Source organism: Dendrobium catenatum, unplaced genomic scaffold (assembly GCF_001605985.2).
Source record: "Dendrobium catenatum unplaced genomic scaffold, ASM160598v2 fragScaff_scaffold_1118, whole genome shotgun sequence".
Classification (NCBI taxonomy): domain Eukaryota; kingdom Viridiplantae; phylum Streptophyta; class Magnoliopsida; order Asparagales; family Orchidaceae; genus Dendrobium; species Dendrobium catenatum.
Genome location: NW_021319580.1, coordinates 488,929 through 503,251, shown reverse-complemented (window position 1 = coordinate 503,251; position 14,323 = coordinate 488,929). Strand labels below are relative to the sequence as shown.

At 33.3% G+C, this 14,323-nt stretch overlaps 1 protein-coding gene across 1 annotated transcript; it reads right to left on the bottom strand.

The window, feature by feature from the left end:
* Positions 1-12,969: 12,969 nt before the first annotated feature.
* Positions 12,970-14,113, bottom strand: LOC110115105 (xyloglucan endotransglucosylase/hydrolase protein 9-like). Its single transcript, XM_020848242.2, has 3 exons — positions 13,905-14,113; positions 13,713-13,813; positions 12,970-13,623 (listed from the first exon to the last, which is right to left on the bottom strand). Exons 1-3 carry the CDS (start codon positions 14,080-14,082, stop codon positions 13,009-13,011), a joined length of 894 nt encoding a protein of 297 aa, XP_020703901.1. The 5' UTR covers positions 14,083-14,113; the 3' UTR covers positions 12,970-13,008.
* Between the last annotated feature and the right edge of the window lie 210 nt (positions 14,114-14,323).

Genomic DNA, 14,323 nt, shown 5'->3' with positions numbered 1-14,323 from the left:
GCCTACTTTATATTTTATTATAAAAAGACATTATATTATATTTGTAAGGGATTTTAGTCATTTGTATAATTTTTAGTACTTTTCATAGCACTTCTTTATATCCCTCTTAGATTATAATTTGAGAGAGATTAGGGAAGTATTAGATACAATCATTAGAGAGTTAGTTTGTGCTTGTTTGAGAAACTCCATACATTATGGAAGAAGAAGTGTGTAAGAGACACATTAATTCTTCCTAGTGATATTATTCTATTATATTTTTGTTCTTCTATGATTTCAATGAAAATGAGTTTGCTGATCTTTTCTTCCATGTCTCACTAACTCTTTAGTTTTAAATTAATGATCAAGAAAACATATTAAGTATTAATAAAGATTCTTGTGCTCTAAAAGTGAAATGCTATTTTAATATTATCTCATTCTTAATTTAATGCATACAGTGGTCATATGTGTAGCTAAAATTTAATGTGATGTATAACCTCGACAGAGGAACACAAGAACAACCTGGAATAGTGAAATAATATATCTGCATACCTAGACATAGGATGTTAAATTTGCTAGGATCTTTATGAGATGATATAACTATATGTGGTCAGTATATATCTTTTTTACCCCTACAAACTCAACAGCGGTCTAGGGATGCATATGCTCTAAATCATATTAAAATATAAATTTAATTAGGAAATATATAAAATTTATATTCATTAATCCAAAACACTTTATTTAAATATACTATTTATTATTTTATTATTTTTAGTCAGTGATAGAATGTCCAGGACCAATAATTTTATTTAAGTAGGATAATATTGTAATTAGAGTAAAAAAGTAATAGATTATTGCAAAAAATATGCTTTCTTTTGGGTTTGATATTCTACTCCATCATTTTATTATTTTATTCGACAAGTATACTTGTATATATTAATTGGGATTCACAATCGAAAAATCAATGATTATCGACGGTAATTCCGACAGTCAAATAACCATCAAAAGTTCTGGCGATCTGACCACCGGTATTAATCAGTGGTTTATCCGGTGGTGTTTGATAATAAACTGCCAGAAATACTGGCGTTAAAATAACCCCTCAGTAGGTCGTTGATTTTCTATTTTTGTGCTAGATTTATAGGTGGCCAAGCCGTCGGTGTTAAGTATTTTTTTTCCCATCAGTCAAAACCACTGGATAACTGCTAAAAATTGACCTAAAATTTTCCAAACTGATATTTCCTCATTTATTCGTGTATCATTTTTCCTCCAGATGCCACGCCGCTCATGCTCGCACTCGCCTCTAACTTCGTATGCAGGACTCCATCCACCGACAACGTAACTCCAGCCACAAATCATGCCCTCACTACGGACGCATATCACGCCCGTACTCTACCCATCAAAATTTCTTGCTCTGCCCGTCGGCGCCCTCAATCACTCCAGCTAAGTCGAACGCCCTGAAGGTTGTTGCATTTACTTTTTTTTCTTTACTCATGGATGGTTATTTATAGAGTATTTTCATATTTCATTTTGATTACATCGATGTTAAGGAGTGTAGGTTGAGGCGTGATACTAATGTTTCTCAAAATCAATTTAGATTCTTACCGGGTAGGTCTACTATGGAAGCCATACTTTTATTTAGAGGTTTGATGGAGAAATATAGAGAGAATAACGAGGATCTACATATGGTATTTATTAATTTAGAGAAAGCATATGATAAAGTTTCAAGAGAAATGCTATGGAGAGTTCTAGAAAAGAAAGGGATTAATAATGCTTATTAAAAATTCATTAAGTAGATGTATGCAAAAGTTGTTACTTTTGTTCAAACAGAAGGTTGTTTGACCAAGTATTTTCCTATTTCAGATGGATTACATCAAGGATCACCCTTAACCTAAATCTTGTTGCTTCAATCATGGATGTTCTTACTAGAGATTTGCTAGAGGTCAACCTTAGAGTATAAAGATTTTTGTGAGTGTAATTTTAATAGTAATAGATTCATTGGGAGAATTGTGAGTTTGGGAAATTAAGTCATTAATAAGAGTATACATTTTAGATAATTTGGGTATGTTGTTCAAAGTGATGGTGTTGAAATAGATGTGCATATTATTAGTAGAATTCTAGTTAGATGGTTGAACTGGAGGAATGCATCGAGCTTGTTGTGTGATAGAAAAGTCCTCCTCAAACTTAAGGTAAAATTCTATAAGATGGCGACGAGACCTGCAATGCTTTATGGTGCAAAATGTTGGCCATTAAATGAGAAGCATAATATTGATTTAAAACAAACACATAAAATGGTTGCCTTCTCATAACCCGGTTAGGAGAGTAAATGATATTTCTTTCTTAGATTTAAATGAGATTTAAGGTTGCATATCTTCTAATAATTGATTTCATAACTATTTAGGGATGTTTGCTTTAACATTCAAATGACTATCCAAAAAGAGAGGTATTTGATGTATAAAAAATTGTTACTAAGTCGAAGAGGGTTGACAGATAAATTTATGCATGGAGTTGAGACTTTTATTTAAGTTGCATCTTAACTACCTTCCTTTAAATTTGATAGAATGTTTAAATGTTCATATTCAAAGCACAAAAATCAAGTATTCCTCAGGCCCGATGATATAAATGTTGATTTATATCATAGGGGATTTATTACAGACCATTGGATTTAGACCTCACATGATGAGTACGAGCCACACAGAGATACTCATGCCGGTTCATCCATAACTTTTAAAACATTTGATGAAGATCAAATGATTAAACCGTATAAAGAACTTATTTTTGACGTAGCATGTCCTAATTTAAGGGCTACTGCGGAATAGCCACAAAACATAGAAATCAAAAAATTCTTTAAGTTACTACATGCAGCTCAAAAACTAAGTTGAGATGTTTGCAAAAATCATTCAGTATTATTGATTAATGTAACGATGTTAAGTATCAAAATTGAATAATATTTGACCCGACCCAAAAACACGACCCGAACCCGACCCGAAAATTACGGGTTCGGGTCAACCCGAACCCGAACCGGGTCGAATTCTGGTTAGGGATTTCGACCCGTTTGTAAAACTGTGTTGGGTTCGGGTTGACCCGAAAACTCGAAATCAACCCAATTTGACCCGTTTTTATTAATTTAGGAGGAGTTTAATGAATTTTTATGAAATAAGTAAATGATATTTTAAAAAATTATAAACATATTGCTCAAATTAAATTAATCTTGATTTATTTTAAATTAATTAAATTAAATCTTACCTTAATTTAATTTAGATTTAAATAAATTGAATTAAATAAAAAAATTTAATAAAATATACCTGAATCGGGTTTGGTTCGGGTCGACCCGGACCCGAAGAGATCAGTTTCAGGTTCGAAAAATAGACCTGTTTGTAAAAATGGGTTGGGTTCGAGTCGGGTTGAACAGTGTCGGGTCAATTTCGGCTTGTACCCGAACCCGACCCGTGACCCAATTTTGACAGCCCTATTTCATATGATTATTTCAATGACTTTATGTGAGTATAATTTTTGGAGTAATAAAATAGAATATAATAAATTTTCTAATATAAATTTATTTTATGGATCTATTCTCACAAGATGATTTTATACGAGTTTGGGAAAGTAATAAATCTACTAGTGAGGGATAAAATTCAGAATCGACCTAGTATTCTGAGTATCAGACGTGGTCAGATGTTGTTGGAGGAAGGCAGAAGGGGAGGGTATATGGCTTAGGTTCGCAGAGCTATGCTTATGAGGACAGTTCATTTACATCAACATTTTATGATGTTATTGGAGCTGAAGAAACTGTTAGCTAGAGGTTTGCTACCCTGACGAGAGAGATAGAGGAGATAAGAAAGATTCAAAATAAGATGCAAGCGGAGCTGCGATCCTATATAGATGAAAATTAGAAGAAGAAAGAGCCAGAGCCGACACATGAATCACAAGGCAGTGAGGATACGAATGATGATTAATGTTGTTATTTATTTGATAAACTTTTTGGTGCGTTCTTAACATCTTACTGTGGATTTCATATATTATATTTATTGTAGAACATATTAATTTTTTTTGCTTAAACATTTATTTCTGATTATTGTGGATTATGAAAATATGATTTGTTGATTGTGTTTTACTATTAAATGTTATGTTGATTTTGGACTCCATTTATGTGGATTGATTATAGTGGCGTGTTGCCCTTAAAGTTTATGTGTTATATATGTTTTAAATTCTATGCAGGTATTGTGAAAATTGGTGTAAATATAGGTGGGTTGTCAATTTTTTTTTGAAAATGCTACAGGTTTTCGACAGCTAATCGGCAGTTTGGCCGCTAGAATCATTGATATCATACGGCTTATTTTGATAGCCATAATTTCAATATAGCCACCGATAAATACCGGCAGTAAACTAGTGATCAACCTGCGGCTTGGTCGTCGGTAAAACCGAGGTTTGAGATGTTCGGTACACCGCCGGTAATTAACAGGCGATCGCCGGCACTATGACCGGCAAAATTTATCGATTGTGGTAGCCACCGAAAGATTTACTGCTGGAAAACCGACGCAATAGTTAACAAACTGACGTTAGTTTTCAAAACAGCCAGAAAATTTATACTAACTACCAAAAAAAGCAACCGGTAATTAGCAATTTTTCTGTAGTGTTTTGTTATTTTATATATCAAATAAAATCTAAGCATTATTTAAGAGAGATAGAACCTTAAATATTTTAATAATTCAAAATTACACTCCACAATATCCCAATCAATTGATTTAAGAAAAAAAAAATAAAAAAGCGACACACGGAAGAGAGAAAGATGGGATTAAATGAGAATATTGGATCTACAATTATCTTCCCTTACCTCTCCATTTTCTAAAGTTTTTCCAAGCAGTTGCTCTCAACTCACCTCCTCTCTGAAATTTCTTGGGATTTTACTGGCTGTATTTTGCAAGAGAAAGCCGCTATCAAATCAATAATTTGTGAGTGCTTGTTTTTATAATTTTTTTGTTTGAAATTTGTTGTATTTTTTAGTATTATTATTGTCAAGACTATTTTAATGGTGGTTACTTTTTTTTCTATTTTTAGTCAATTATTTTTTTAATTTATTTTAAGTTATAATTAATTTTTTGGAATATGGTGGAGTTTTTTTTTTTTATTATAGATTTGACAAAATAGATATATTTTTTGGATCTCTCTTTAGTTTACTGGTTTCAAAGAACTGAGAAGAAATATTTTTTTAGAAATATGCAGTTTTTTTTTTCCTAATATTTATTGAATTACCTATACGAAAATGTTGCTTTCCCTAATTTTTAATTTAAAAAAATAATTGAAAACTAATTTTAATTGTAAAATGTCTTCGTACTGTTTAATTTTTTTTATAAATTATCTGTTAAAAATTACAAATGTTACTTATTAACATGTGCTAATTAAATGTATGTATGTATTATTATTATCTACTAAGTTATATTTTATTTCTTGAACATAATACTAATTTATATATTAATATGCTATGTTAAATTTTCATACCTTTATGATTGATGCTTTTATTCTTTCATATGTTGAATATGTTTAATTAAATTAATTCGGGATAGTATTATGTAATTTTTCTAAATTTTTAATAATTTTAATTACGTATTTGTATGTTGATGCTTCTTATGATCTCAATTTTATACTAAAAGATATAAGTAGACATTTGGCTTCAATTATGCTCATGCATAACGGGCAACTGAGTTAGAATGAGTAGTTCTCACCTAGTATACCAGAGGTCAAACTCATCCAATAAAAGTCCCGGCAAATATTAATCTAGAGCAGCTAAAGTCACGAGTCCTTAGAGCACTTAGATATGATTCCTCAAGCAGTGCAGTAAATTTGGTATGTCATTATCAAGTAAGAAATGATTTTGTTGTAATAAATGTTGATGATGATGATGTGTGTTAAGTTGTATTGGATCTTGCATCTAGAGAAGAGCATATTTTGTATGTTAAAGTTGAGACGTTGGACACTAAGATAAGGACTGTTGAAAATGTAAACATCATCATAACACAATCCCATAACTTAGTTGATATGTCTGGGGGTTGTCCAATCAATCATATTGATATTTAAGATGTCAATGAACATATGTAGTAAATGTCACAACTTTTTTTTTTTTTTTCATTTATCCAGCTAATCAGCTTTTATATGTCGTAATTATAATGTTGAGTACGTGATCGTATGTTCAATAGATTCATGAGTGATGAAGTTTATCTAAACATGGCAACATCATCAACACAATCATCCTATCATAACATTAATAAATAAGAAGGTGTGAGGGGTCATATGCCAGTAGTTCTTGAAGGCTATGAGATAATGAGTAGTGATTCTAACGAAGAGCTTGATGACAGTGTAGAAAATAATTCATCTAGCTTAGGTTTTCCTAAGGTCTATAAATACAGAAGAACATATGGTTTTGTAAAACTAACTTTGTTGGCATATGCTGTACTACTCAAGAATGGGATGTAGAGGTTGACTTTGATGATGCTAGCATGACTAATAGAGCAAAAGAAGAATTATAGATTCCATAGGAGTTAATGGAAGGGATGTGCTTCACAACTAAGATAGACCTACAATTTGCATTACAAGACCAGTCAATATTGAATAATGTGGAATTTGTAATTATAGCATCACATAAGTAGAAGTTGACAGTATCATGTGTACACCATGCCGCCCTTTATAGATCGTATTTATGTCATTTGCATGCTTGTGCAAGAAAGCATCTAGGAGGGTCGTTTAAGGTTTCCATATCAGGGAATAATCACACATGCACTACTCCAATTCTATCCACGGGTCATAGACAATGCACTTCTATATTTATCAGCTCCTTCATTGTACCAACTATTAGATAACAAATGGAATTAAAGCCTAAAGAAATAATTGGTCATATTTAAGCTAAATACAACATTAGGATTACCTACATAAAGGCTTGGGATGCTAGAATAAAGGCTATTAAAACTTTATTTAGAAGTTATGAGGAGTTCTATAGAGCAATGAATTTGTTCATGGAAGTTTTTTCCTCTACTATGCCACAAACAGTGTATCAAATTCAATCTAATAGCACGCATCAGAGAATTTTATGGGCATTTGAGCCCTCAATTACTTGTTAGAGGAATTGTCAGCTAGTTCTAAGCCTTGAAAGAAACTTTCTTCTAGGGTAAATATAGGGGAATCATACTCACCGTAGTTGTTATGGGTGTGAATAATGGATTAGTCCACTTGACTTTCATAATTATTGAGTTATAATGTAATGAGTCATGGTTATGGTTCCTTATTTATCTGAATGAAACTTTATCGATCACTAGAAATAGAGTAGATCTTTACATCATTTCAAATAGATATGTAGGTAGTCAGTGGGTGCCATTATATATTATAAAATATGGATCATTGTCACTGCCTCCGACATCTCTAAGAGAACTTTAGAAATCAATGCGTAAAATGGGCAATACAAATGTTGATTTTTATGACAAAAAATGTGCCTAGCTGGTAGTACGGATGATCTTAGTGCATTTAATAGAACCGTGGCTGATTTACAAAATATTAAACAAGAAATATATCAATGGTTGGTAGATCATGATGTGGCACGGTGGATACTAACACATGACAACGGACTTAGATATGGAGATATGGAGTAAGTTGTTTAATTTTTTTCAAACTTAAAAAATTAAGTAAATAGTTTAATTTTATTTTCATGCTTATGCTTTCTTGAATGCTCATATGTTTTTTACTATGAAATTACATTTTATCTATAATGATAATGGTAGAGGAGGCATCAAAGCCTAGAAGAGACTGAGTTAGGAAGCAACCTGGTGAGAAGGAGGCCGCCTATAGGCCTCTACCTGTAGATACATATCCTACCATATCTTGTCTTCGAGGTCAATTTAGAGCTTCCCACCCTAACCATGTATAAAAATTATAAATATTGTTCTAACTAATTTACTTTTTTTATTGTAGTATCTTATTTCTTATGCAAATTAAATTTGGATGGCACTATTCTTGAAAGAGCATCGCGCTTGCTCATGGTTCAAGATTAGTGTATTTCATGTCTAAGATTCATAGCAATTGATGTACATCAAGTTTTCACATACTAATATATTTCATCTTGAAGTGGGGAGATGAGTATTACGCTACAGGATTTTGGGATTATTACAGGCCTACAAATTGATGGACTTGTATTAGTTAGCTCATCGATGGTTGGAATTGGGAAAAATAAAATTCTTTTCCAGATTGTTGTTATAATTTACTGGGTAGTTACCAAGACCCATATATTACATGTCACAGCCTGTTGAATCCTCAAATTACTTCTATATTTTGTATGCGTCAGGCTCATGTAAAGACATGCAATATGGGAGTCGTATGGACCAGGTATCTAAGAAATTATAGCAGAGATATGTTTGGTTAGCTGGGACATTTAGTGTGCTCTTGTTTCACTTAACAACTTGAAGAGAGTTGAGAGGCATCTACCTAACCCAGTAATCCTACAATTCTGATTCTCACATACTACAGACGTTCAACCGATATATCCAAACAATGTTAGAATTGATGTTCGTGGTAAGGCCGGTATAGATTATATAATTTACCATCAGTTCTACATTCTTATATGTGAGGTATGATGTGGAGTAATAGTTTATGGTGTGTAAGATTATGATGGTGGGGAGCAAGTGTTGAAGGAGTATTTGCATTGGAATAGATCTTGGGCATCACTTTATCAACTACAAGTTCCTGTTGAGCATATGTTGGTATTTATTTCACTTATAACTTCTTATATTAAATGTTGGTATTTATTTAACTTATAGTTTCTTATGTTAAAAGATTTCAATTCATTATTCTAATTCCTTCAATGGCTGACCTGACGGCATTAAACTCCAATAAATTATTAATAGGATTGTAGAATTGAGTAATACTATGAAAATGCAAATATACTTAGAGGACACATGATATCATGTAGACTCTAGGGAAGTGTACACTTTCCCACACACCATAGTAGAACGTGATGTCGATCCATCATAAATGAGTGCTGCTACACCCACTTATGGAGATTAAGGACAGCCATAGGAGATGTTAACTCAAGATGTGTAACAACCAAGTTTCATGACCCAATATCATAGTTGCCTCCATATAGGATGCACTAGCTAGGGTCCAATATACGTTGGTTCCACTTCCCATTATTATACCCCATCACCCACATATAGAGGCCACCGCTAGTTGAACATAGTAACGAACATACATGAGACGAGCCTGAGAAACATCGTGGATTATGAGATAGGAATGTTCGGTTAGACAATTATACACCAGACACAGATGTCATACCATGCATGCCTAGATACAAATGCTAGCTTCTACCCTATTCTAATATTTTTGTAATATAATTTATGTTAAGTATTTCAGTTGTTGAATTATTAGATCATTTAAAACTTCTTTCTTATCTAGTATGAAAGGGTTTTTTATATGTTTTATTTTTTAAAATTAAATGTCTTTCATCCATACATGTTTTATTTAATCTATCGAAGAAATGTGATAAATTATAAGTTATAGTACATCATTAATATATAGAACAATAAATTGATTTAATGCAATAAATAATAGCTTAAATAAGCCTATGGAATAAAACACAATACAAGAAAACATACATATTACTACATCGCTTTACTATTTTCTTAGCAGCCTACGCAGATGTGAGTGGAGTTGGGTTTGACTTGGGCAATAGTTAAAGTTAAACTCAAACTCATATTAAAGATGTTCTCAGTCCTCTCTATTGAAAAACTTCCTTGGCTGACCTTTAGGTAATAACTCCTTTATTTTCTTAATGCTTTAGGTTGGAAATATCAAGAGATAAGGTTTTAGAAATATGATAAGCATCTTATTAGTTCTCATTCTTATAGATGTGATATCATGAGATATGACGTGAGAAAGAAGGTGTCCATTTAGGTGATGCTGATTGCAGCAACCTAGACCTTGAACATGTGATTTTATATCATGTCGTCTCATAGATTTTTGTCCTTATTACTTCAACATGTAAATGACAAAGTAAATAGTCTTGATCTTCAGACCATTCATGGACGCAACACTTGAAAATCTCATTGCATTCGTCTTTCACTCCAATGGACTATCAACAACCCGTGCAATACAAGTATGCAGGGGCGGACCTATGATACCGTGAGGGTGGGCAATTTCCCACCCTCAATTTTTTTTAAAATCAAGGGTAGTTTAGACATTTTCTTCCCAGCAACCTATTTTGCCCTATTTCGCCCCCAAAAAAAAGACCGAAGCAACTTGAGCCGCCAGCCCCAATAGCGCTGTCTTCGGCTTTTGGTGATCGTGGAGAAGAAGGCGCCTGAGCCTGAGGTAATCTCAAAATCTTTTGAATAACTGAACTAAAATCATATTTGCATGAGATGGAAGAGGCGTGGTCTGGTGTAACAGCAAGCAAGAGGAGTTGAATGCCGAACGGTTGAAGCAGGAAATCTGGAAATGCATAGCCGCGTGGAGAAAAGAAGCATTTTTTTTTTCTCATTGAAAGTTCAGAAGGGAATTTGTTTTTTTCTGGTTTCCCCCATTCTATCTTTATTTACCCTTTTGATCTGAGTAAAGGAAGTGTTTAAATTTGTTTGTTGTTCATTTCAATGTCCAAGCTTTGTGTTAGGGCAGTAAGAAAAAAGGTTTTTTCCCCTTGCATAGAATGTGATTTCGCCTGATTATCTGGCTAATATGGTTGTTCGTGTAATCGATTTTCTCTAGACGATCCTTTAGGTTAAACATTGTGCAGTTTGTGTTGGAAGAAGAATGGCTTGAAAAAATAGTTGTTTTTTATTAAAAATATATCATTCTACTACTTTATATCTTCAGCTTTTGCTTCTCATCATGCCATTCATTCAGTCATTTTTTTTTTCTATTTTTTCATTGTTTTGTTAAGTCTAAATGCCATTCATTCTTTTTTTCCCCTGATATTTGCTTCTTTGTGTGGCATGCTAAAATCCAACTGATACCTTCCAAGCTTATGATGAGAGGAAATTGATACATTTAGCTGAGTTATATCCAAATGATTTTTCTATATTTGATCTTGTGGCTCTTAAAAGTCAATTATCAACTTATATTATTGATATGCGTACCAGTGCTGAGTTCTCCTCTCTAAACAGTATTGCCGATCTTTCAAAGCAAATTGTTAAGTTCAAGAAGGATGATGTGTATTCACTGGTTTATAGACTCATTATTTTACCATTGACTTTACCAGTTGCTACCGCTACAGTGGAAAGAGCATTTTCTGCAATGAAGATTGTAAAACATCGACTACGTAGTAGGATGGGTGATGATTGGCTCAACCACTGTTTGGTGCCTTATATTGAAAATGATGTATTTGATTTGATTCCCAATGAAATTATAATGCAACATTATCAGAAAATACAAAATAGATTATTAAGCTTGTAATAATTTTAATTTATCAATCATAATTATTTTGCTTTGAATTATGTTCTTTTTTATATATAAATATTAATATATAATATATTCATATGCAAAATTTGCCCACCCTGAAATAAAAGGCTGGTTCCGCCCCTGCAAGTATGTTTTCTTCTACTTGAACTATCGATTCTTTCTTCATTGACGATGCCTCAAATGCACTCTAAATATGATCAATTCATTTTGAGGTCAATAACTACAAACTTCACACCTCAACTTCACATGTACATACACCCCTTAAATAATAGAATTTAACGGTACAACACAACTAATAGTAGAAGTTGATGCCAAAAATAATATCAAAAAATTGGCCTTGATGAATTAAATGACAAGCATAATAATATCATATGCTATAAAGGGAACAGTTGAAAAGACATCAAAACAAAGCACTTTAGTACCCTATGTATTATAGTATCATATGCACTAATGAACTAAAAGGCAAGCTCTATAATCAAAAAATTTGCTTTTAACACATTTACTTACATTTTTAATTAAAAAATACAAGAAAATACAAAGGAGTTAACAAATTTAAAAAAACACTCACAACTTCGACAGCCAATAATTTACTTAAAAATAAAATTACCTGATTCCATTTACCACCTATTTCTACTTTAAAAATTTTATCAATTAAAAAAACCTACAGTTTTTTTATAAATTAAATTTGAAATAAGATTTACATAATTATTTTTATTTTAAAATAATTGATCAGATCATTTTAAAAATCAAGTATGATTAATTAATATAAATTAGACATAAATTTCAAAATTATCAATTAACAAAAATTTATTTTAATGATAAGAAATGTTAATTATTAATATGCCTATAATCATAAATTAATAACATAAGCATTACTGAAACAATTATTTATTACTTAAATTAATATTATTATCTACTTAAATATGATTAATTAATATTAAAATATTCGCATAACTCTTTTATAATTTAAATTAAAAAAATATACAAAATACATTAAAAAAACATTATTAATTATTATATATTACTTATCAATCATAATCGCTGTTACAAAACAAATTTAATTTAATTTTATTTTTTACTTAGTAATTAGCTTGTATTTATTATTATTATTATTATTGGCACCCCAACGACTATGCTGAAAATTTTTTTCATGATATTTAGGTTAATAATAATTATTAATGCGGCGGTTTATAAAATTTATCCTTATTATGAGCATTTCCGTCTTTTATCCTCCCTTAAGGAGAAATTATTCTGTACGCAGTCCGAACGTAGGGATAGGTTCGGATGCTGCGTATTTACTGCTTATTTGTTGCGTATTTTTTGTGTATTTAATTTTTTCTACGTATTTTTTGCGTATTTATTGTGTATTTTGTGAGTATTTAGTGAGTATTATTTATTTGTTATTTTTTGGCACAAAAAAAATTGTATAAAAAAATACGCAACAAATAAGCAGTAAATACGCAGCATCCGAACGTGTTCGGATTACGTACACATAAGAGTAGTGTAACAACCTTAAAGTTCTGAAATTTAATAAAATCCAAGTAAATAAGGAGAGGTCTGAGTTCGAGATCATTAATCTTCGCAGGGAGCATCCGATACGCATCAACGGCCACACTCCGGCGGCGCCGGAGGAAACCGAGCATAATCAAAACAGTAGTCATATATAAGATGCTTTGCTCTAACCCAAATTAACTGGTGAAGCTGATGCACAGTGAGCTTCTGCATCACCGGCGCCTTCCACCAGTATCTCCCTTCCTTTCCCCACTCACTTTCCCCGCACCGCCTCACCTCGTCGTCTACGGCAGCTTCCACGTCGATCTCGCATCCGTCGATCGTAAGCGCGCGGTAGGTGACGATGAAGGGGGAATGAGACCAGTTCGTCTTCACTCGGCCGCCTTGTGTCGCCCAGCCATCGCCTTTCCAAAGCGAGTTGTAAACCCCCATGGATTGATATCCCGGAAAGGCGACACCTTTCGCCTCTTGATTAAGGAAAACACGGATCGGCGTCTCGTCGACGAGGAAGACCACCAGTTTCTGGTTCCATAGGATTGAGTAAGAGTGGAAATCGGCGGTGGGGTTGAACCAAAGATCTATCCTCTGTTCTCGGTTTCCTATTCCGTTCACGTAGATGTTTGTTTGAACCAGGTAAGGCTCTCCCGTCGTGTTTCCGAGGAATTCGAAGTCGAATTCGTTACGGTTTGCTCCTTCCGACGACATCTGAACCACATTCGAACGACAAATTTCAATCGATTGATGGAGAGAACAAAGATGCAATCCTTATGTTGAAAACATAGATAATTGATTACATAGAAAGCCGTCACAGTGCCGGCGGAATCTCCACCGACGAGCTTGATCTCGGCGGTGGCCTTGCCGTAGATGTATCTTTTCTTGGAGACGAATCCCGCACCTGAAAGCCATTGAACAGAGCAGCATTGATTATTAAGAAGAAACCAGAAAAAGAAATGCAAAGATATTAACATATATGACGAAATCATTACCGGAAAAAGCGTCGAGCTTCAGCCTAATGAGCTCTCCGTCGTGGAGCATGTGGTCTTCACCCCAGCTGGATTTAAACAGCTCGTCGAACCTCGGACTATTCCCAGCGGCGGCGATCGCCACCCTGGACAAAGCGCAAAACAATAAAACAGCTAGCGTCGCGACGCTAGCGGAGCACATTGTTTCAAATTACAGAAAGGATGAAGGATGAAGAAAGACTTTGATCTGCGGTAGAGTGAGCTTGAGCAGTGTGGCGCTTTATAGGCCGTTCCAGTGGAAGTTTTATTTGGTTCGGTCGACCGAATGAGAGAAACATTCGGTCGCAGGCAAAAATCGCGTGGTACCGAGGTGTACCGCCACGCGATTTTTGCCTGCGACCGAATGTTTCTCTACATTCGGTCGGAGGACGTAATAATTGTTC